The sequence below is a fragment of the Phacochoerus africanus genome, chromosome 8, assembly GCF_016906955.1.
Source record: "Phacochoerus africanus isolate WHEZ1 chromosome 8, ROS_Pafr_v1, whole genome shotgun sequence".
In the NCBI taxonomy this organism is placed as follows: domain Eukaryota; kingdom Metazoa; phylum Chordata; class Mammalia; order Artiodactyla; family Suidae; genus Phacochoerus; species Phacochoerus africanus.
Genome location: NC_062551.1, coordinates 147,205,485 through 147,230,514, shown reverse-complemented (window position 1 = coordinate 147,230,514; position 25,030 = coordinate 147,205,485). Strand labels below are relative to the sequence as shown.

General features: G+C 40.5%; 1 protein-coding gene across 1 annotated transcript in view; it reads left to right on the top strand.

Annotated features, from left to right (window-relative positions):
* RAVER2 (ribonucleoprotein, PTB binding 2) overlaps positions 1-25,030 on the top strand; it is a 127,442-nt gene that overhangs the window by 22,099 nt on the left and 80,313 nt on the right. Inside the window, 3 exon segments of the mRNA XM_047788767.1 lie at positions 6,145-6,211; positions 19,783-20,252; positions 24,780-24,971. Of these exon segments, the coding sequence (XP_047644723.1) occupies positions 6,145-6,211; positions 19,783-20,252; positions 24,780-24,971 (729 nt within the window).

Sequence of the window (25,030 nt, the reverse complement as noted above, 5' to 3'; positions counted from 1 at the left end):
TGTCTTTTCATTTTGTTTATGGTTTCCTTTCCAAAAGCTTCTAAGTTTGATTAGGTCCCACTGGTTTATTTTTATTTTTATTTCTGTTGCCTTGGGAGACTGACCTAAGAAAACATCGGTACAATTTATGTTAGAGAATGTCTTATCTATGTTTAAGACAAAATACGTTTATGACCTTGGTCAGAAAAGGATTTCTTAAGGCACAAAAAACATAAATTGTAAAGGAAAAAATTTGATAAACTTGACTTCATTAAATGAAAAACTTCACTTTACCAACAATACCCACAAATAAACAAAATGACTGACCACTTAGTAGGGGAATACATATATGCTTCCCAACAAAGGATTTGTATCCAGAATATTAAAAAAATAATTCCTATATGTCAATAAAAGAAAAGACAAACACAATAGAAAAATGAGTGATTGAGACAAGTAAATGTTTATCAGAAGAGGAAATAAATAAAAGGTAAAGAAATATGAAAAGTTATCTGTATCAAAGTTCTTCTGAGAAACAGATTTATGTAATACTTAAGTTAATATGTATTTATATTATGTACATATGTATAGGGAGAAATTGCTTGATTGTGGGGGCTGGCTAGGCTAAAATCTGTAAGGTATACCAGCAAGCTAGAAACTCAGGCAGGTGGAGATGCAGGAGTTCTTCTTTTCTGGAATACCGCTGCTTTTTTCTCTTCAGGTCTTCAACTGATTATATGAAGACCACCCACATTATCTAAGAGGATCTCTTTCACTTAAACTGATTGTAGATCTTAATTCTATCTATACGATGTCTTTATAGCAACACCTAGATTAGTGTGTAAGTAAATAACTGGATTCTGTAGCCAGGTTCACACAAAACTAATCATCACAATGCCTTGCCTTAGGGGATACAAGCCAAGAGTGCAATGGGGTATGGTTTTATATCCACTAAATTGACACAATTTCAGTCTCTGATAAAAGGAAGCTTTGTAAGGACTCTCCTCTGCTGTTGCTGGGAGTGTAAACTGTTACAGTTATTATGGTTAAAAAAAAAAAAAAAAGGAGTTCCGTCGTAGCGCAATGGTTAACGAATCCGACTAGGAACCATGAGGTTGCGGGTTCGGTCCCTGCCCTTGCTCAGTGGGTTAAGGGTCCGGCGTTGCCGCGAGCTGTGGTGTAGGTTGCAGACGCGGCTCGGATCCCGCGTTGCTGTGGCTCTGGTGTAGGCCGGTGGCTACAGCTCCAATTCGACCCCTAGCCTGGGAACCTCCATATGCCGAGCGGGAGCAGCCCAAGAAATAGCAAAAAAAGGCTCTTTCTGGTAAAGATGATCATTTGCATGTGTATAACCCAGGAATTTCACTGTATCCGAAATGTTTGCATATGAAGGCCAGGAAATACATACAGTTTTTAAGAAGAGGGTAGTTCGTTTTAAAAATGTATATAAATAGCAACAACCTGGGAACCAATCGTATATTCACTGATAGAAAAGTATGTAAATAATACTAAAATCATAGAATGGAATATTAAACAGTAGTGAAAAAAAATGAGCAGTAGCCATGTGGATCCTGGGTGAATTTTAGAAACATAAGACTGAGTACAAAAAGCAAGGCACAGAAGAATAAAACTAGCATAATACCATTTTTATCAAGCTCAGGTTCGTTTGGGGAGAGAAACCCCAGTGAGAACTCTGGCTATGGGGAATCTAGTGAAGGAAAGCAGAGTTCCGTGGACGGATGTTGCCAGGGTTATAGGCTTTAAGTTTCATGTTGAGTCCCTGGGTGCTTATATTATTGGTATGCCTCAGAATATACATTACAGATAATCCTTTTGTATTATCAAATCACTTACAATGTTAAATAAAAATATTTGTTTCATTGCCAATAGAAGTAGAATTTAAAAGAAGAGTACTTGAATCTCTGAAAGAAGAGCTTAGAAGACACTGTGATTCAAGTTTAAACCTATGACTGGGTTTCATTCAGGAAGGAGGCCACATCAGCTAGAACAATGATTATGTAATTTTTAGGAGGGTTGTTGACGCACTGCTTTGAGTTGGAAGCTATTGAACCTCTCCTCAGAAAACATTTCATACATGGAGAAGTTTTTGTTTAATTCCAGGGACTGATGGGGGAATCTGGTCTGGAAGTAGGTTACTAAAGCTATCTAATAATTAGCAATTTTGATGAATGCATTTTACCGTAAGAAACTTGTCATTGATTATTACCAGTCAGAGGACAGAGTGTTTTCATCAGAGGTGCTGCTTTATTCCATAAAATTAGCTTGTAAGTTAATGGAACTATTAGAAAGCTAGATTAGTACAGGGAGACATAATTGTAGTCCTTTCGGTTTTGTGTGGTGAAGCATAGTAGAATTTTGGCAAATGGTTGCTAGGACTCTCTTTCAGGTTTTAAGTTTTTAATTTGGCCAACTTGCTGAGGCTCAGATTGAGGGGTGACCCACTTTTGCATGGGTCGAAACAACCAGGGCATGGAAAAAACATTGCTTTTTTTTTTTCCTTTGCAGGAAACTTTGCAAAGTTTCCCAGTGCGCAAAATCTGTATTCCACATCTGATACATAGGGAAGCTACGATTAGAAATATGGGTGTTTTAAAAACAAAATTTCTAACTTGCGAAATGTTTTTTTGAAAACTCTGTCTCAGGTGGTTCCTTCAGCTAAGTGAGCTACATAGCATGTCATTTGTTTACGGATACTTAATAAAGCGAAGAGCAGTATCCTGTTTTCTTTATCTGGCATTTGACAGCTGTTAACTAGTGAAATGAGAGATTAGAGACTGTGCAACTAAAAGCATACAGCAGTAGATCCCTTCAAACAAAACCGTGTCACCTTCTATACAAAGTATTAAGTTAACCTGCTGGCAAGATGTGTATGGTGTGCAGCTGAGAGAGTTGTGTTTTCCTAACGAGAGTTCTCCAAGGAAACATTGACCTTTACAGGATAAAAAAAATTGCCCTAGCGATAGGGATGGAGTAGGCACAGGTCGTTGTAGAAGTCCCAGTAGAGGATCATAGATAGGGAAATCTAGGGGACTTTGGGACATCACTATAAGTTAATAAAGGGCTCAAAAAAGCCATCAGAACAAGGCAGGCTTGCTTGACGAGTGGAAGTGCGAGAATTGCCTCAAGTTGGGTGAGGGGGTGGGCTGAAGCCTGCATTCAGGTTCAGACCAAGGGCTGGAGTTTGGGGACCGCCCTCCTGCTGATTTCAATGCCCGCCTTACCAGCTACCAAGGAGAAGCTGCTACTCCCAGAAAGGAAGAGGCGGTCTTTTCCAACCACCACTCTCCTTGGATGATAAACCTGTAGCCCACAGATCTTCCGGGGCAGAGCCTCCTTGCCTGCCCGCTTGCATCTCTCACAAGGGTCCTATCCTAATAAATCTATTTCTTGCCTATCACCTTGTCTCTTGCTGAATTCCTTCTGTGTGGAGACATGAAGAACCTGAACCTCAGTGAGTGCAGACACAGGGTGAGTGATTCTAATTTAAAACCTTGCGTTTAGTAGTTCCCGTCATGGCGCAGTGGTTAACGAATCCGACTAGGAACCATGAGGTTGCAGGTTCAGTCCCCGGCCTCGCTCAGCGGGTTAAGGATCTGGCGTTGCTCTGAGCTGTGGCGTAGGTCACAGACGCAGCTCGGATCCCGCATTGCCTTGGCTATAGCATAGGCTGGTAGTTACAGCTCTGATTAGACCCCTAGCCTGGGAACCTCCATATGCCATGGGTGTGGCCCTAAAAAGACAGAAAGAAAGAAAAAAAACAAACAAACAAAAATAAAACCTTGGGTTCAAGTCCCAATCTGAATTCTGGCTAGGTTCAGGCTGTTGACACTGTCAGTTTCAATAGTAATATATAAACAAGTCCATGTCCAATATATATATTGTCTTTTATCTTTTTAGGGCCTCATCTGCAGCATATGGAGGTTCCCAGCCTAGGGGTTGAATTGGAGCTGCAGCTGCCAGCCTACGCCACAGCCACAGCAACTTGGGATCTGAGTTGCAGCTGTGACCTACACCACAGCTCAAGGCAATGCCAGATCCTTAACCCACTGAGTGAGGCCAGGGGTTGAACCCACTTCCTTGTGGATGCTAGTCGTATTTGTTAACCACTGAGTCATGACAGGAACTCCCCCATATGTGTATATATATTTTTAAACATTTCTAATATTGAGTTAACTAGGAAAGAATACTAAATTATCAAGTTTACCTTTCTTATCTTTCTTATGTCAAAGATGACTGTCTTTTTTTCACCCATCACCGTTTTTATATTTTGCCTTTTATATCCGTCCTTCCCCCACCTTGCACTGGGTTGAAAGGGAAAATATCTCTCAACTTGTAATTGCCCTCTTATTTATTCTCCATTTCTGTATGATCATGTATTGTGGCACTAGTGGTGTTTTTTTGGTAACTGTTAGTGATAGTGTACTATTTTCAGTTAATCTTGGAAGGAACAAGACAGTAAAGCGTACAAGTTAAGAGTGTGGTCCCTGGAACCACACCAATTGGTGAATCTACACTCAGCAAACTACTAAGTGTAAGATTGGCAAGTTCCTTGAATTTGCACTGCTCTCGTTTCCTGGTTTTTAATAAGCAGGCTGAGGTCAGTGCTCTGGTAGCCAGTAAAAGTTCAATGAATGTTAACTATAAAAATGTCAGTATAAGGATTATTAGCATTATTGAATTAATTTAGATTGCAAACTGAACATACTAGCACTTAATGTCAGTTTAGCTGATTCATTGGCAATTAGAACAGGTTGCCTGTTCCTCTCTAATCTGAGGTCCACATGTCCACTTATGTGATAGTCCAATTCCTTTAAAAAATAATAGCTACATCTGTCGTATATTATGAGTAAAGTTTTCAAGGCTAATGTCAAGTCAATGACAAAATAAAGTATATTCACTTTAATGAGTATTTGAGTGCTTAGCATATTCAAAGCAATATAAGTAATATAAAAAAATATAGTTTCTCTACATAGGTATTATCAATGTAACAGAAAGGATTAGGGCAAAATAGAGGAAATATACTGTATTTTTCCAGGTGGATGGACGTTATGATAGCAGAATTTAAAAGTTCAGACTGGGTTAGTAATAGAAGCTGAACAAACAAAGTCAGTTTAATCATCTTAGAGAGCCAAGAGGAAGAAAACTGGACCATATACCGTATCTTGGTGGTTATTACTTGTTTTCATACCCAGGGATCTGTAAATTAGGTTGACAATTTATATTCATTTTTTCTACATGCTGGTAGTACAGCTATCTACAGGTGTAATACTTGTTGAAAACCTAGTATATAGTATACAAATAGAAATGTTTAGTATTATTTCTGTAAGAGAGGCTTAAAGTATGACCATTGCTAGCATAGAGATGGGAGAGGTGACGTTCTATGGAAAAGAACTGGAAAAAGCTTCATGGTGAAAGAACATTTGAGCTGGGCTTTCAAAGGATGCATGTGATTTCAGGTAACGATTGGGAGCTGTAGGGGTGTGTCGGGCCCATGCGAGGTCAGGGTGTCAGTATAAATTCAGAGTGAAGAATGTGCATAGTCATCTCCTGAGATAATGTGTTCATCTGAGCAGGAACATGGGCTGTATAGGGGTATTTTGGGAGGTGTGTTTGAGGAGGTAGGTTAGTACCAGTATCTGCTGGGCCTTGAATGTCTTTCATTTACATAAGTGATGGAGGGGGAGAGGGAGGGAGTGGGATGGACTGGGAGTTTAGTGTTAGTAGATGCAAACTATTATATTTAGAATGGATAAAGCAATGACATCCTACTGTACAGCACAGGGAACTATATCCAGTCTCTTGGGATAGACCATGATGGAAGATAATATAAGAAGGGGAATATGAATATATATATATATACATACATATATATATATATATATATACATACATATATATATATATATATATATATATATATGACTGAGTAACTTTGCTGTACAGAATAATTTGGCACAACTTTGTAGATCAGCTATACTCTAATAAGAAATTAAAAATAAATAAGTCAGTCAGTAAGTGGTGGAGACCCATGGAAGATTTTTTACATGGAGGGGTGGTGGTGGCAGCGATGATGATAGGCAAATACAGCTGGATTATCCACTAAATGTCATTCGTGTGTTTATTAGGTTCCTGTTTTGTCTCTTTCAGGAAGTTCACGATTTATTACAAGACTATGAGTTAAAGTATTGTTATGTAGACAGAAATAAGCGAACAGGTAAGATTTCCATTCTAAGTATCTGAATTTAATTCTGCCTGTTGTCATTATCGATCAAAAAAGCTTAGTGTCTTTTTATTCTTAAGCTAATCTATGAAATTCTTAAGCATTGAGCAATATAAATGTCACATCCTTTATTTTCTGAAGATAATATTATTATTCTAAATTTTAATCACATAAATTCATATGGTATTGGTGACAGCCGTTTGGAGAGCTCCTTTTACCAATGGACACTGGTGCTGGCAAGCAGCATTTTGAAATACTTCTTCTAGCTTATTAGTGCCTGACCTGACCCTGCCCACTAGCCGTTCTGGGATGCATCAGGCCACGCAACTAACAGGGTAGGGACACAGCTTCCTCACCAACAGGCAGGCTGCCTTACAACCTCTTGAGCCCACAGCCACCCTAGCACCTGGCTCTGTCTACCAGAGGGGCGAGGACCAGCCCACATATCAGTCCATAAGTAGGAGCCAGCCCCCCCCCCAGGGCCCTGTAGCCAGAGACCACAGGATCCAACCTGAACCACCAGGGGGCAGGCACCAGCCCCAAGACCCCGTGGCCCTGCCCACCAGGGAGCTGGCTCTAGCGTCTACTCAAGTGGCAGACACAAGCCCCAGGATATCACGAGCATCAGCCATACACACCATTAGGCAGGCACCAGCCCCAAGACCACCACAACCTTGAAGCTCGCTATGTCTGCAGCCAGCCCACTTACCAGCAGGCCTGCACCGGCTCTAAAATACCTTGAGCCTCTCAGACCAGCTGCCCCAGGAACCAGCACCACCTGCCTGGAGGCAGACACCAGCTTTAGGACACTCGGGACTCCTCAGCCAACTGATTCAGGAACCAGCCCCATGCACCAATGGGCAAAAACCAACTCAAGGATACCCAGAGTCCTGCAGCCAGAGATCCTGGGACCTGGCTCCACCCATCAGTGAGCCAGCAGGAGTCTTGATGGCCCCTGGCCCTCAGCTTCACCCACCAGTGGTCTGACACCAGCTCTGGGATTCCTGGTCCCTGACGTCAGAGGCCCCAGGACCCAATTCTGCCTGTCAGTGGGGTGACACAGGCCCCAGACCCTGATTTTACCCACCAGTGGGCAGGCACCAGTCTCCTGGACCCCAACCCGACACACCAGTGGGTAGACACAGCTTCAGGACCACCATAGCACCACAGTGTGCCCTGTCAGGATCTAGCCAACACAACAGCAGGATGAAACCAGCCCTGGGCCCACCAGCAGGCCAATACCATATCTAAGGCATCTTAGACCCTGTAGTCCATGGTACCTGGGATCCAGCACCACTTACTCATGGAGAGACACCAGCTTTGTGAACCCCAGGGCCCTGTAATTAGAAAACCTGGGGCCTGTCTTTGCCTACCAGTGAGCTGGCACTAGCCCTGGGACCCCCTGGGTCCCAATCCTGCGTATCAGCAGGCCAACACCAGCTCCAAGATTCTTTGGGCTTCTTAGCCAGCTGACCCAGAATCCAGCCAGTGGGATAGCAGTAGCTTTAGGACACCAGAACTTGCAGCCAGACATATCAGGAAGCAGCCTCATCCAGCAGCAGGCTGAAACTAGATTAGGAACCTTAGCCCTGCAACCACCCTACCCCCTCAGAATGCGCCTCTGCCAGCGAGAGAGGCAGAACTAGTTCCTGAATCTCCTGGGGCTCTTCAGCTTGAGACACGGTCCCACCAACCAACCACTGGCAGCCGCCTTAGAAGGCAGGGCCTGGCAACCAACCAGAGCAGGTAGCCACACCTACCACACTTCCCACAATAGTCAACCCCCAACAATAGAAGGACTCATGCAGCCCACATAGAGGGTACCCCCCCCAGAGCCTCTAATGACCAGAAAGGCGTGTGCTGTTGGCATACATAGGACGTCTTCAAAATACCATTTCTTCAAGGTTGGGAAGTGTAACCAACCTACCAGGTACACAGAGGAAGAAACAGCAAGTTAGGAAAAGTGAGGTGACAAAGGAACATGTTCCAAATGAAGGAGTAAGATAAAACTCCAGAAGCACTAAGGGAAGTGGAAATAGGCAATACACCTGAGAAATAGTTAAAGGTAGTGATTGTTAGGATGATCAGAGAACTTTGGAGAAGAAAGGAGGAACAGAGTGAGACGTTAATGTTTTTAACAAGGAGTTCGAAGATATAAGGAACCAGAGATGAAAAATACAATATCTGAAATGAAAAATACACTAGACGGCATCAAGAGTAGATTAAATGGTACAGAGCATCAAGTCAGTGAGCTGGAAGACAGTAGTAGAAATTACTGAAGCTGAACAGAAAAAAAAATGAAAAGAAATGACAATTTAAGAGACTCTAGAGACAACATCAGGCATACAACTATTCAGAACTATATGCCAATAAAATGGATGACCTAGAAGAAATGGATGAACTGCTAGAAATGTATAACCACCCAGATTGGAACCAGGAAAAAATAGAAAATGTGAAGAGACCAGTTACCTGAGCATTTAAATTGAATGAGTAACAAAAACTCACAACAAACGGAAGTCCAGCACCAGATGGGTTCACAGGTGACTTCAACTAAACATTTAAAGTATAGTTAGCACCTGTCCTCAAACTATCTGAAAAAATTGCAGAGGAAGAAATACTTCTGAACTCACTTTACAAGGCCAGCATCACCCTGATACCGAAACCAAAGACACCACAAAAAGAAAAGCACAGGACAGTATCACTAATGAACATAGATGTAAAAATCCTGAACAAAATATTAGCAACCTGAAATCAACAATACATTGAAAGCATCATATACTATGGTACCGCAGGCTTTATCCCAGTGATGCAAGGATAGTTCAGTATCTACAAATCAGTCAGTATGATACACCATATTAAACTGAAGCATAAAAATCATGACCATCTCAATAGATGCAGAGGACGCTTTTGACAAAATTCAACATCTGTTTATGATTGAAACTTTCAACAAAGGCCATATGATAAGCACATAGCTAATATCATACTCAATGGTGAGAAGCTGAAAACATTTCCTCTAAGATTAGCACCAAGACAAGGATGCCCACTCTTGCCACTTTTATTCTTCATAGTTTTGGAAGTCCTAGCCACAGCATACAGATAATAAAAAGAAAAAGAATCCAGATTGGAAAGGGAGAAGTAAAACTGTCACTGTTTGCAGATGACACAACACTATACATAGAAAATTCTAAAGATGCCACCAAAAATTCATCAATGAATTCAATACAATTGCAGAGTACAACATTAATATGCAGAAATCTGTTGCATTTCTATGCACTAACAATGCACTACCAAAAATTAAGAAAGGCAGTCCCATTCACCATCTCATAAAAAAAGCAGAAACCAAACCTAGGAATAAATCTAAGGTGGTAATAGACCTGTACTCAGAAAACTGTAAGACTCTGATGAAAGAAATTGAAGATGCTATAAACAGATGGAAAGATATACTGTTTTTCACAGAGTGAATGGATGAAGTGATATTGCTAAAACAACCATACTACCCAAGGCAATCTACATATCCAGTACCATTTGGATAGCATTAGTTACAGAAGTAGAACAAATACATGTATGGAAACTCAGAAGACCCCAAATAGCCAAAGCAATCTTGAAAAAGAACAGATCTGGATGTATCATGTGCCCTGTCTTCAGGCTACACAAAAGCTACAGTGATCAAAACAGTATGATACTGGTATAAAACCAGACGAACAGATCAATGGAACAGAATAGAAAGGCTAGAAATAAACCCAGACACTTATGATCAATTATTCTAAGACAAGGAAGGTAAGAACATGCAATGGGGAAAAGATAGTCTCTCAAGAAATGGTGCTGAGAAAATTGGACAGCTCTTGTAAATGAATGCAATTAGAACATTTTCTCATACCACATACAAAATTAAATTCACTGGATTAAAGACCTAAATGTAAGGCTGAAAATAATAAAAATCCAAGAAGAAAACAATGGCAGAACACTCTTTGACATAAATCATACCATTTTTTTATATCCTTCCTAAGGCAAAGGAAACAAAAGCAAAAATTAATGGGTCCTAATTAAACGAAAAAGCTTTTGCCCAATGGAGAAACCCGTTGACAAAATGAAAAAACCTACTGAATGGGGGACATATTTGTAAATGACATGACCGATAAGTGGTTGATATCTAAAATAGATCATTACATTGAGCTCATTACAACTCAAGATCAAAAAACCAAACAACCTGATTAAAAAATGGGCAGAAGACCTGAATTTTTTCCAAAGAAAACAGGCACAGGAAAAGATGTTCAACATCACTAATCATCAGAGAACTATAAATCACAACCACAGGAGTGTCACTTCACACCTGTCACTATGACTGTTATCAAAAAGAGCACAAGTCACAAATGTTGTGAAGAATGTGGAGAAAGGGGACTGTTGATGGGAATGTAAATTGTGTAGCCCCTGTGGAAAACAGTTCGGAGCTTCCTCACAACTAAAAATAGAACTACCGTGGGATCAGTAACTCCACTCCTGGGTAAATATCTGAAGAAAGTGAAAACCCTAATTCAGAAAGACACTTGTGGAATTCCCGTCGTGGCTCAGTGGTTAACGAATCTGACTAGGAACGGTGAAGTTGCAGGTTCAATCCCTGGCCTTGCTCAGTCGGTTAAGGATCTGGCGTTGCCATGAGCTGTGGTGTAGGTCGCAGATGTGGCTTGGATGCCGCGTTGCTGTGGCTGCGGTGTAGGCCTGCGGCTACATCTCCGATTAGACCCCTAGCCTGGGAATCTCCATATGCCGCGGAAGCGGCCCTAGAAAATACAAAAAAAAAAAAAGGATACTTGTATCCCAGTGTTCATAGCAGCATTATTTACAGTTGCCAAGATATGGGAGCAATCTGAGTGTCTGAGTGTCCCCTAGCCTGGGAACCTCCATATGCTGCAGGAGCGGCCCTAGAAAATACAAAAAAAAAAAAAAAAAGGATACTTGTACCCCAGTGTTCATAGCAGCATTATTTACAGTTGCCAAGATATGGGAGCAATCTGAGTGTCTATCAACAGATGAATAAAGAAGAGTTTATGTGTGTGTATATATATACACACACACACACACCACACACACACAGAATGGAATACCATTCAGCCATAAAAAAAAGAATGAAATTTTTGCCTTTTGCAACAGCATGAATAGACCTGGAGAGTCTTTTGCTTAATGAAGTAAGTCAGACAGAGAAAGACAGATACTGTATGTTATCACTTATATATGGAATCTGAAAAATAAAACGAATGACCATAATGAAACAGAAACACTCACAGATCCAGACAACAAAGTGGTGGCTATCTGTGGGAGGGGAAGCAGGTAATGGCAAGATAAGGGTAGGGGACTAAGAGGTACAGATTATTATGTATAAAATAAGCTACAAGAACATATTGTACAGTGCAGGGAATGTAACCAATATTTTATAAAAATTTAAATGGAGTATAACCCATAAGCATTTGGAATCACTAGGTTGTACACACAAAACTAATGTAATATTATAAATCAATTAAAAATAGGCAAAAAGGAGTTCCTGTCATGATGCAGTGGAAATGAATCTGACTAGGAACCATGAGGTTGAGGTTTCAATGCCTGATCTCACTCAGTGGGTTAAGGATCAGGCATTGCCGTGAGATTTGGTGTAGGTCTCAGATGCGGCTCAGATCTGGCATTGCTGTGGCTGTGGTGTAGGCCAGCAGCTGTAGCTCCAATTGGACCGCTAGCCTGGGAACCTCCATATGCCACAAGTGCGGCCCTAAAAAAGCAAAAAAAAAAAAAAAAGGCAAAAGATTGAATTTGCATTGGTTTTAAAAATATAAATTATATAATATTGCTAGAGCTTTATGAATTTTTATAATGAACATTCTAATGTTATATAGCATAATGAATTTTTTTGATATGCATAGTATCCTTCAGTTTTAGTAATATATTATTGAACTTAGTGAATAGATTATGATTTGACTGTTATACAAATTGGGAAAAACGTTTAATATTTCTGTGTATTTGTTCTATATCTGAGATTAAAGTCGAAACTAGATTTATTTTCTTTGTGGACATAAGGTATATAAATGTTTAAAAACATCTCTCTGAGATGAAAAAAATAAGTGAAAGAATGATATAACCATTATATATATACCAACTCCCAAATTAGCAAATATTTTATTGAAATATTTTGTGTTTTTAAAATGTTTTTTGTAAGGGTTTGATGAAATGGGCAAAGAGAGCCAGAAGGTACAAACTGCCAGTTATAAAATAAGTACTGAGAGTGTAATGTACAAGAATGATTATTATAGTTAATAATACTGTTTCACTTTTGATAGTTGCTAAGAGAGTAGATCCCAAAAGTTCTCATCCCAAGAAAAAAATCGTAACTATGTATGGTGATAGATGTTAACTAGACTAACTGTAGTGATTATTTCACAGTACCTACAGATATCAAGTCATTATGTTGTATACTTGAAACTGTAATGTTATATGTTGATTATACCGCAATAAAAAGTCTTTTTTTAAGTTTCGTTTTTTTGGCTGCACTAGCAGCCTGTGGAATTTCCCAGGCCAGGGATCGAACCCATGCCACAGCAGTGACCCAAGCTGCTGCAGTGATGATGGTGGATCCTTAATGCACTGCACCACAAGAGAACTTTTTAAAAGTATTTTTTGTCCTTAAAAATATCATACAGATGATAGAGCCCTAATGGAGATGTAGAATAAATACCTCTAATACTATGGTCAGGAATTCTGCATTTTTTTTAACTTATAAAAACAATTATTAAAAAAATGAATATTACAGTTAAAGATGAAATCAAATTCCTGTCCCTCTCTGATTCCATTCCCTCCTTCACTCCTTACAAAAGGGCAAGAATTTATGAATTTGGTGCATGTTTTCCAGTCTGTGCCATTCTATTGTGATAGTCATTAAAGCTGTTCACAGATTCTTTTTCTTTTTTATCTGGGCGTGAGATAAGATAGTGCTACTCTCTCCCTCTTTGAAGTTACCAGTGGACATGTGATTTGCTTTTTTCGATGAATGAAGTGCAGTAGGAATGAGATATATTCCCTCTAGGTGGAAGATTATGGAGCTAGTAGGATTCACTGCTCACCCTTCCACTTGCTAAAGTGATTGAGGAAGGTTGTAGAACCTTTTTAAACACAGGTTCCAGAGTGACTATAATGGGCGAAGCTTTCACCCTCCCTCCCTTCCGTCCTTACAGCATGGGATGTGCAGCATGAAAAACAAGAGAAAAAAACACCTTTGTTTTGTGAAGCTATTGAAATGGTGGAGCTGTTTCTTGTTAAAGCATCCCAACTAAAATTTTACTGTATAGTGTTTTTAAAACCTTAACCTCAATAGTATTCTAATGTATTTTTCATTTAGAAACTTGTTTCTTTTTTCTTTTTTTACCTCTGCCTTGTATTTTGGATCTTTTCACACTGATACATGTAGCTCTAGTTCATTGATTTAAACGCCTACATATTATTCTGTCCTGTGAACTTATCATCATTGATTATTCTTTTTTTTTTTTTTTTGCTTTTTAGGGCTGCACTAGCGGCATGTGCAGGTTCCCAGGCTATAGGCTGAATTGGAGCTACAGCTACTGGCCTACATCACAGTCACAGCAATGTGGGATCCGAGCCATGTCTGCGACCTACACTACAGCTCACAGCAACACACCAGTGAAAGCAATCTACAGATTCAGTGCAATCATTATCAAAATTCCATTGACATTTTTCACAGAAATAGAATATTGTTAAAATTGGTATGCAAAATACCCTGAATCCCCCAGGCAGTCTTGAGAAAGAAGAACAAAGCTGGAAGCCTCAGACTTTCTGATTTCAGACTATATTATTACAAAGCTATAGTGATCAAAACAGTATTGACATAAAAACAGAAACGTTTATCAATGGAGCAGAATACAGAGCCTAGAAATAAGCCCCTGCTTTTATGGTCAATTAATTTAGGACAAACGAGCCAAGAACACACAATGGGGAAAGGACAGTCTCTTCAATAAATGGTGTTGGGAGGAGTTCCCATCGTGGCTCACTGGCTAACAAATCCAACTAGGAACCATGAGGTTGTAGGTTCAATCCCTGGCCTTGCTCAATGGGTTAAGGATCCGGCGCTGCTGTGAGCTGTGGTGTAGTTGCAGACTCGGCTCAGATCCCATGTTGCTATGGCTGTGGTATAGGCCGGTGGCTGCAGCTCTGATTCGACCCCTAGCCTGGGAATCTCCATATGCCTCGAGAGCGGCCCTAGAAAAGGCAAAAAGACAAAAAAAAATGGTGTTGGGAAAACTGGACAACCATAGGCAAAATAATGAGTTTGGACCACTATCTTATGCCTTATACAAAAATTAACTCAGAATGGATTAAAGACTTCAATTTTAAAATCTGAAATCTTAAAACTCCTAGAAGAAAACATATGCAGTATGTTTCTTCATACTAGTTTTGGCAATGATTTTTTGGATTTGACACTAAAACAAAGGCAACAATAGTAAAAATATACAAGTGAGACTACATCAAACTAAAAGTTTTCTGCGCAGCAAAGGAAACCATTAAAATGAAAAAGCAACCTACTTAGTGGGAGAAAATATTTCAAATCATATATCTGATAGGGGGCTAATATCCATAATATATAAAGAACTCATACTACTCAGCAGAAGAATAAATGATTTGATTAAAAACTTGACACAGGATCTGAATAGACATTTTTCCAAAGTAGGCATACAGGAGGTGGCCAACAGATTAATGGTAAGGTACTCAATATCACTAATCATCAGTGAAATGCAAATCAAAACCGCAATGATACATCACCTCCTACTGTTAGATTAGCTATTATCAAAACAAGGCATAAGGGGTGGAGAGGATGTGAAGAAAAAGGAACCCTTGTGCATTGTTGGTGGGAATGGAAAGTGGTACAACCATTGTGGGAAACAGGATGGAGTTTCCTTAAAAATTTAAACATGAGAGTTCCCTTCGTGGCACAGTGGAAACGACTCTGACTCAGAACCATGAGGTTGCAGGTTCTATCCCTGGCCTCGCTTGGTGGGTTAAGGATCAGGTGTTACCATGAGCTGTGGTGTAGGTTGCAGATGCAGCTCAGATCCCCCGTTGCTGTGACTTTGGTATAGGCTGGCAGCTGTAGCTCCGATTAAACCCCTAGCCTGGGAACCTCCATATTGCCACAGGTGCAGCCCTAAAAAGACAAAAGACCAAAAAAAAAAAAAAAAAAAGAAATGGAACTACCATGTTGTGTGGTAATTCCACTTCAAGGTATTAATCTGAAGAAAACAAAAACAAAAACAAAATGCACCCCCATGTTCATTGCAGTGTTATTTACCATAGTCAAGACATGGAAAGAACCTAGGTGGTTACCAATGGATGAATGGATGAAGAAGATGTGATACATGTAAACAATGGGCTATTAGCCTTAAAAAAGAATGAAATCTGGAGTTCCTGTCCAGGCTCAGTGATTAACAAGTCTGACTACAACCATGAGGTTTCAGGTTCGCTCCCTGGCCTTGCTCAGTGGGTTAAGGATCCAGCGGGGCTGTGAGCTGTGGTGCAGGTCGCAGACATGGCTCAGATCCCGAGTTGCTGTGGCTGTGATGTAGGCCGGCGGCTACAGCTCCGATTAGACCCCTAGCCTGGGAACCTCCAATTGCCTTGGGTGCTGCCCTAGAAAAGGCAAAAAGATTAAAAAAAAAAAAAAAAACTTGCCATTTGTGACAAGATGGTTGGGCCTTGAGGGCATCATTCTAAGGAATAAGTCAGATAGAGAAAGACAAATACTGTATGATCTCACTTATATAGGTGAAATCTTAAAACAAACAAACAAAACATGAACTCATAGATACAGAGAACATACTGGTGTTGCCAGGGGCTACAGATAGCAGGAAAATGGGTGAAGGGAGTCCTAAGGTAGAAATTTCCATATAAAATAATTGTCATGGCATGTAATGTATACATGGTTACTGTAGTTAATAGTACTGTAGCGCCTTTTTTTTTTTTTTTTTGGCTTTTTACTTTTTCTAGGGCTGCTCCTGGGGCACATGGAGGTTCCCAGGCCAGGGGTTGAATCGCAGCTGTAGCCTCCGGCCTACACCAGAGCCACAGCAACGCTGGATCCGAGCCTTGTCCGCGACCTACACCACAGCTCATGGCAACACCGGATCCTTAACCCACTGAGCAAGGCCAGGAATCTAACCTGCAACCTCATGGTTCCTAGTCTGATGCATTAGTTCAATTCATTAACCACTGAGCGACGGGAACTCAAATACTGCAATGCTTTTGAAAGTTGTTAAGAAAGTAGATCTTAGAAGTTCTCATCTCCACCCCTCCCTAAATTTTTGTAACTATGTATGATGATGAATGTTAACTAGACTTATTAGGACAGTTATTTCACCGTGTATATATATATTGAATTGTTACTTGTGAACTGAAACTAATGTAATGTTATGTGTCTTTTTTTTTTTTTTTTGTCTTTTTAGGGTCGCACCTGTGGCATATGGAAGTTCCCAGGCTGGGTGTCTAATCGGAGCTGTTGCCGCCGGCCCACACCACAGCCACAGCAATGCCAGATTCAAGCCATGTCTGCGACCTACACCACAGCTCACAGCACCGCTGGATCCTTAACCCACTGAGCGAGGCCAGAGGTCGAACCCGCAATCTCATGATTCCTAGTCGGGTTCGTTTCTGCTGCGCCTCGTCGGAAATTCCTTGTGTGTCATTTTAACACAAAAAATCCCACAGAATTATTTACTCACCAAAAATATCTTTTAAAAGTGAGGGTGAAGAAAGATGTTTATTTATATAAAAGCTGAAAGAATTCATTACCATCAAATTTGCATTATAAGAAGTGTTTAAAATGCACCCCCAAGTTCCCCTGGAGGTGCAGCAGGTTGAGGATCCAGCATTGTCACTGCCGTGGCTTTGGGTCAGTAGCTGGCCTAGGAAATTCTACATGCTGTGGGTGCAGACAAAAAATAAAATGTACCCCAAGTTCATAGCACTATTCACAATAATCAAGACATGGCGTTCCTGTTGTGGCTCAGTGGTAACGAACCCCACTAGTATCCATGAGGATTGCAGGTTCTATCCCTGGCCTTGAAAAGTGGGTTAGGGATCTGGCATTGCCATGAGCTGTGGTGTAGGTCACCGACGCGTCTCGGGTCCCATGTTGCTGTGACTGTGGTGTAGGCTGGCAGCTGCAGCTCTGATTCGACCTCTCGCCTGGGAACCTCCATATGCCACAGGAACAGCCCTAAAAAGCAAAATAAATGACTAAAGGAATCTAGTGGCTTCACAAAGTCTGGAGAGTAAACGGTAAGAAGCACACTGTAGCTGTGCCAGAAAGGACTGCTGTCCAGATGTCACATGGGCTGCTCTCAGGGGTATTGATCTGTACCTTGATCTGTAGAGATGGGAAGGTAGACGGGGAAACAGTATCCCACTGCTTGAATAGGGATACTGTTCAAGTATCCTATTGAACAGGACACTGGTGTTACTGTATGTGACTCTGCCAGGAAGGAACCTTAAGTGTCACCACTCACAGGGGTGAGTGGAGCAGAAAAATATAGCAAAGGAAGTGGGGAAGGAGTGCTTGGGCAGGTGTGAAAGAAAATCAGGAAGAACTTTATCAAGGAAGTGAAGGCATGGTTAAAAGTTTCAAATATCCTGAGAATTCAAATCAAATATGAACTGATGAGCTTATGGGCTGATACAGGAATATAACTAGTCTTAGAAATTGTTGTTGGCTTGTCTGCTAGTTTTAGCAGAATATCATTAAGTGGCATTCTGTGTCAGCATAAGGAGAGAAAAGCACAGAATCAAAATAACTCAGGTTCTTGAGTAACGGATGTTGGAAACCTAGGGATAGTCTCTCAATAAGTGCAGCAAACCTATTTTACCCCTAGCGTTGGAAGAGTTAGCTGTTCCTTTGTAAGTCGTTCCCTTGTATGTGGTGGTCCCGTTAAATGAAAACTGTATTTCTTTAAATGTTAGCATCACGCTCAGGGTGGTGAGATGCTCACAGTCTGAGAACCGCATGGGCCCTGAGACCAACTGAGGGAAGAGCAGATTGAGTGAAAGGACAGGCAGGATTGTCCACACTATTTAAAGCCTTCTTTCTCCCTCGCTATGGATAGATTTGCCACGTTGTTATCACTGAATTTGAGTAAGTTAGATGCTCAGATGGAGCAACTCCACCGAATGTTCCAGAGAGGCAGGAACGTTGAGGGAGCAGTGTCTTGTAATTTACAGTTTACCCTGTGTTGTTTCTTTTAATTAGCATTTTAAACTTTTCTTATAATATTGCCAGAAACCTTTTTTTTTTTTTTTTTAAGCTATACCCACAGCATGCAGAAGTTCCCAGGCCAGGAATTGAACCTGCACCACAGCAGTGACCCAAGCTGCTGCAGTGACAATGCCAAATCCTTAACCTGTTGCGCCACAGACAACTCCTTAAAATCTTTATATTCTTTGTTTTTATGACAACAGATAAACAGTTTGATAGGACTACATTTTAATTTTACCAGATGTGTGCGTGATATTTCATTGATTTCAAACTTCATATTTGTATCATGTTTTAGATCTTATAAATTGCCGTGTGTATTTGTTGCTTGATGCCGGAACAACTTAATTAGGTAGACAGGATTTTTTGTTTGTTTCACAAATTTCAAAGTTAATCTACTTGTCTAATATCATAATCCTGTGATCTTTTCATACCATCTTGTTCATCCAAAGAGCATACCAGATTGTGTGTGTGTGTGTGTACTTTGTTTCAGTGTGTTTGATTTTAAGGACATATATCTATAAATTGGAGAAAGAATTGGCTTCTTCTGGGCATTTTGCTATCTTTTTGCTATGCTTTTGGTTTTTTAAGTTGTTGTTATCACACAGGGTCTTTTAGAACTTGCTGAGAAGAAAGGTTTTGTAAATTTTTACAGCATGTGATATTGGGGGAAAAATATCAAATTTGTATGTAGTTTGAAAAGATTACCCCCCAATTCCCATAGAATATAGTGGAGCTCCTAATATACTTTCTATACTTTTTATTGAAGTTACTGGTTTTGGAATTAGTTAAGTGGAGATGTCAGCATTTAAAAATAGTGAAATAGGAGTTCCCGTTGTGGCGCAGTGGTTAACGAATCCGACTAGGAACCATGAGGTTGAGGGTTCGATCCCTGGCCTTGCTCAGTGAGTTAAGGATCCAGCGTTGCTGTGAGCTGTGGTGTAGGTCTCAGATGTGGCTTGGATCCCGCATTGCTATGGCTCTGGCGTAGGCTGGCAGCTACAGCCCCGATTCAACCCCTAGCCTGGGAACCTCCATATGCCACAGGAGCGGCCCAAGAAATGGCAAAAAGATAAATAAATAAATAAATAAATAAAAATAGTGAAATAGAATAGAAAATATCAGCGTGCATCACACATGACATGTTGTTCCAGAAATTTCGGTATATATTGTACTGAGGCACAGATATAAACCATGTATTTCTTACCATGGATCATGGTCCAAAATGTTTGAAAACACTGGCTCAGAAAACTCTCATACATTCTTCTTCCAGCTTTTGTTACCTTATTGAATGGTGAACAAGCCCAGAAAGCAATTCAGACGTTCCATCAATATTCTTTTCGAGGAAAAGACTTAATAGTCCAGCTCCAGCCAACAGATGCTTTGCTGTGTATTACCAACTTACCCACTTCTTTTACATTAGAAGAGTTTGAAGAACTCGTTCGTGCTTATGGAAATATCGAGAGATGTTTTCTGGTCTACAGTGAAGTCACTGGCTGTTCCAAAGGCTATGGATTTGTGGAATACATGAAGAAGGACTTTGCTGCAAAGGCTCGGTTAGAGCTATTGGGTAAACAGTTGGGAGCATCAGCTCTCTTTGCACAGTGGATGGATGTTAATCTATTGGCTGCAGAGCTCATTCATTCTAAGTGCCTTTGTGTAGATAAACTCCCTAGTGACTACAGGGATTCAGAGGAGCTGTTGCAATTTTTTTCCAGTATCCATAAACCTGTGTTTTGCCAGGTATGTATTTTTAAAGTATCATTTGAAATATTTTAAAATATCTGTATATGTACCTATACTACATGCACTCACAAATTTATTATACCTATGTGACTATCACGACAGATGATCTAATTCTCCTTTAGTCTGTAGGGAACCCTTTGATGTCATGGTAAATTTTACATCAGTTCCTATTGTCGACTGGCCAAAGTATATTGTTCTTGTATAATTAAGTATATCTTAGAAAATCCATCGTTTACTCATCTTCTTCTCATTCCATCCATTCTTTTTTTTTCTTTTTGTCTTTTGTCTTTTTAGAGCCGCACTGGCAGCATATGGAAGTTCTCAGGCTAGGGGTCGAATCAGCCACAGCTGCCGGCCTATACAGCAACCACAGCAATGCCAGATCTGAGCCATCTGGGACCTACACCACAGCTCACAGCAACACCAGATCCTTTAACCCACCAAGCAAGGCCAGGGATCGAACCCACATCTTCATGGGTACTAGTCAGGCTCATTATCACTGAGTTACCATGGGAACCACCCCCTCTTTTTTTTTAGGGCCACATATGGAAGTTCCCAGGAAGCTAGGGGTCCAGTCAGAGCTGAGACTGCCAGCCACAAACAACCACAGCAACACTGGATCTGAGCCACATCTGCAAACTCCAGCACAGCTTGTGGCAATGCCAGATCCTTACTCCACTGAATGAGGCCAGGATGGAACCTGCACCTTCATGGATACTAGTCGGGTTCTTAACCTGCTGAGTCACAGCAGGAACTGCTGATGTTATCCATTCTGGAACATTCGTGCATTGATCCATTCATCCATCCACATTTTATTGATCACCTTCTTTGTGCCAGACACTGTATTGCTAAAATGTCAGAAATACAGAGAATAGAAAGCTATTTTCTCAATACCTCACAGTTTTGTGTAAGAGACTGACACGTAAGCAAATAATTGTAAATCCTGTATGGAGAATGATGCAATGGATAATAGAAGTATAAAAATGTATTGTTTTGTCTTAATGGCATCATATTAAGTGACATATTTAGAGAAGATCCTGAAAACTGACCACACTGGCAAGAATTTTTTTTTTTTTTGGTCTTTTTGCCTTTTCTTGGGCTGCTCCCGTGGCATATGGAGGTTCCCAGGCTAGGGGTCTAATCGGAGCTGTAACCACCAGCCTTCACCAGAGCCACAGCAACGCAGGATCCGAGCCATGTCTGCGATCTACACCACAGCTCACGGCAATGCCGGATCCTTAACCCACTGAGCAAGGCCAGGGATCGAACCCGCAACCTCATGGTTCCTAGTCGGATTTGTTAACCACTGTGCCACGACGGGAACTCCGCAAGAATTTTTAAGCACTTTCTTAGAGTAAAATGAAATATGTTCTACTAAATAGACAAAAATATATACTATGTATAGCTCCTTTCCCTACACATTTTTTTTGCCCATGCCCACTACATGTGGACGTTCCCAGGCCAGGGGGTCAAATTCATGCCAAGGTAACAACCTGAGCCACTGGAGTGACAACATCAGATCCTTAACCCACTGGGACACAAGGGAACACCCCCTTACAGATATTTTATAGCACCTGCTGAACTCTTTCTCTTTTGCTTTCCTTTGCTTCTTCCTTCTCTCTCTTTTCTCCTGCTATCCTCTTTCTTCTCTTACCTCCCATCTTTCCTTCCCCACCACCCTTTTTTTCTGTAATCAAACATTCACTGAATCTCTACTGTGACAGTAGAAATTCTGGAATTTGTGTATAATTTGTTTATATCTAATTAATTAAAATTAATGCTACCGTCTTACTTTTTCTTATATTCCCACTCCTCCAATCCCAACATACTAAACATCAAAGAACTCATGCAAGAAACTTCAAAAAATGAGAGTATTTCGAAACATCTTTGTCAAGTTATTGAAAGTTGATTATCTTATTAATATGCTGTCTTGGATACTAAGAATTATATAGTGATATCCTGTGGCCGAGAATTATTCTTTGTGACTTTAGTTGAGGCCTTCGAAGCAAACACAAGGGGAGAAACTACTTATGACAACTTGTAATTGAATTACGAATCTGAGTTGGAAGGAACCTGAGAGGTTATCTAGTCTAGTTACCCATATGGTTAAAAAAAAAAATTGTTACAGTATTTCTGAGTCATCACTTAGCTTTTGTTAAAATATTTCAAAATAATGGAAAATGAACCAGATCCCATGTCACCCAGGTACACGTTTGACTGGCCCTCATGTGGAATGGGATGCTCCTCTTTAAAACTGCTGATGCTGTGGAATTAAAATGATTCTGTCTTTTGAAAGACTTAAAATGGTAATATAACTCGTTCGGCATGAAGGTTATAATGACGCAGGAATAATAAAAATATTTTAGAAGTTCTCAAACGATTAGTAAAACCACTTTATGATGCTTTTATCAGCAGATCTGTTAAACTTAGGCTTTCTCGCTTGGTAGGTTGCCATAGACTACATTGAAGACACGGTCTTCTTTGTGGTCAGAAGAGACCAAAGGAACTAATGGCTTTAAATGTTTGCTTTTGAGATTGGGTTTGGCTTGGACAAGGGATGGGATTGTAGGAGAAATGTTTGGAAGAGGTAGATATTTTCCCTTCCACGTGAATGGAAAGAACTTACATGGAGGAAAAGACATCTGAAGACAGTTTTAAAAAAGAAAGAAAGAGGAATTCCCTTTGTGGCTCATCAGGTAATGAACCTGACTAGGATCCATGAGGGTGCCGTGGTGTAGGTTGGCAGCTGTAGCTCTGACTCAACCGCTAGCCTGGGAACCTCCATGTACCACTTGTGGGGCCCTAAAATGACAGACAGACAGACAGACAGACATGCATACAGAAAGAGAGAGAGGGAGAGAGAGAGAGAGAAAGAAAAAAGAAAGAAAGAAAGGAAGAAAGGAAAGAAGGAAGGAAAAATGTGAAGAAGAAATAGAAATTTGGTCTACTACACAAGAAAGTAGAAAAAAGTTCCTGTGTGGTGTCGAAGGCTAAAGATCTGCTGCTTCTGCAGCTGTGGTAGGTTGTTGCATTTGTGCCCCCAATTTGATCCTTGGCCCAGGAGTTTCCATATGCTACAGGCACAGCCAAAAAATAACTAAGAGAAAAGAAACTAAAAAGGACTAAGAAATGAGCTAATTGTAGTATCAATTTGTGAAACACCAGGTCCAACTAGAAGTGTTGAAGCTGCATCTTCTCAGAGATACACCAAGATGAATTTCATCACATGTAACGCTTTGTAGCATGAATGTATGCAACACTTAGACACTTTTTAGTGTCTTATTTTGTTCTTACTTTTGCTCTTTGTACCAGTCTTTACAGATCCAAGACTTTAGTGTCTTTTTTTTTTTTTAAAACAATCTTACAGGTAGGTAACTGAAGATGAATTGAGTTCTGCGTTGCACAAGTTTATTTAGGGGACATTCGGAAAATGTTTGTGTCTCGCATATAGTATTTTAAACAAACCTAGGGCACAATTTTCCTAAGTAAGGTTTGCTTTGGTGTACTTGACCAAATTCCTGGGACCTGCCTAAAATATTGAAATACAAATTGAATAGGATTCCTCCTACCTTTCTTTTTTTGCTAATGCAAACTTTACTTTACATAGATATGATCAAATAATTGTTTAGCATGTTTCATTGTCTTTGAATTAATTTTAATTTAATATAGTTTAATTGAATTTTTTTGTTTTTTAGGGCCGAATGTGTGGCCTATGGAAGTTCCCAGGCTAGTGGTTGAATCAGCTGTAGCTGCTGGCCTACACCACAGCCACAGCAATGTAGGATCTGAGCCGCATCTGTGATCTACACCACGGCAACACCGGATCCTTAACCCACTGAGCAAGGCCAGGGATTGAACCTGCATCCTCATGGATACTAGTTGAGTTCATTTCTCCTGAGCCATGATATGGGAACCCCTGAATTTATTTTAAAGTTTTCATTATTGTGTCCGCATATTTTTCTATAAATTATCGGTAATTTATGTGCTATTATTTGAACATTGGCTTTTAAAATAAATCGGAGATTCAAAGAAATAAAAAGGAAATTTGACAGAATCTTTCTTACCTTCTGGAAGGACTGCATCTATCTAACTAGTAAACTTTTATTTTCAGAAAGGAAGAATAGGGAGTTCCCGTCATGGCTCAGTGGTTAACAAACCGGACTAGTATCCATGAGGACACAGGTTCGATCCCTGGCCTCACTCAGTGGGTTAAGGATCTGGCATTGCCACGAGCTGTGGTGTAGGATGCAGACATGGCTCAGATCCCACATTGCTGTGGCTGTGGTGTAGGCCAGCAGCTATAGCTCCTATTCAATCCCTAGCCTCAGAACCTATATATGGCTCGGGTACAGTCTTAAAAAGACAAAAGAAAAAAAGAAAAAAAAACCAAAAAGGGAAGAATACATTACTTTCTCCAGGATCATGCTCTGAGACATTGTCCTTGAATTCATAGATAATATACTTTTAAATAAATTTTTCTAAGTCAGTACTAGCGTTCCCCTTCTCATAAGTGTATTCCATCAGCTTGCACAGGATGAAGGTGGTTATGTTGGTGGCTTTGCGGTGGTTGAATATAGCACTGCGGAGCACGCCGAAGAGGTTCAACAAGCAGCTGATGGTCTGACCATCAAGGGAAGCAAAGTTCAAGTTTCCTTCTGTGCCCCAGGAGCGCCCGGACGAAGTACATTAGCAGCACTGATAGCAGCTCAGCGTGTGGTAAGTTGTTCTTATTTTCAGGACATAGAAAAGTTCAAGTGGTGTTTTCAGCTGTCCAA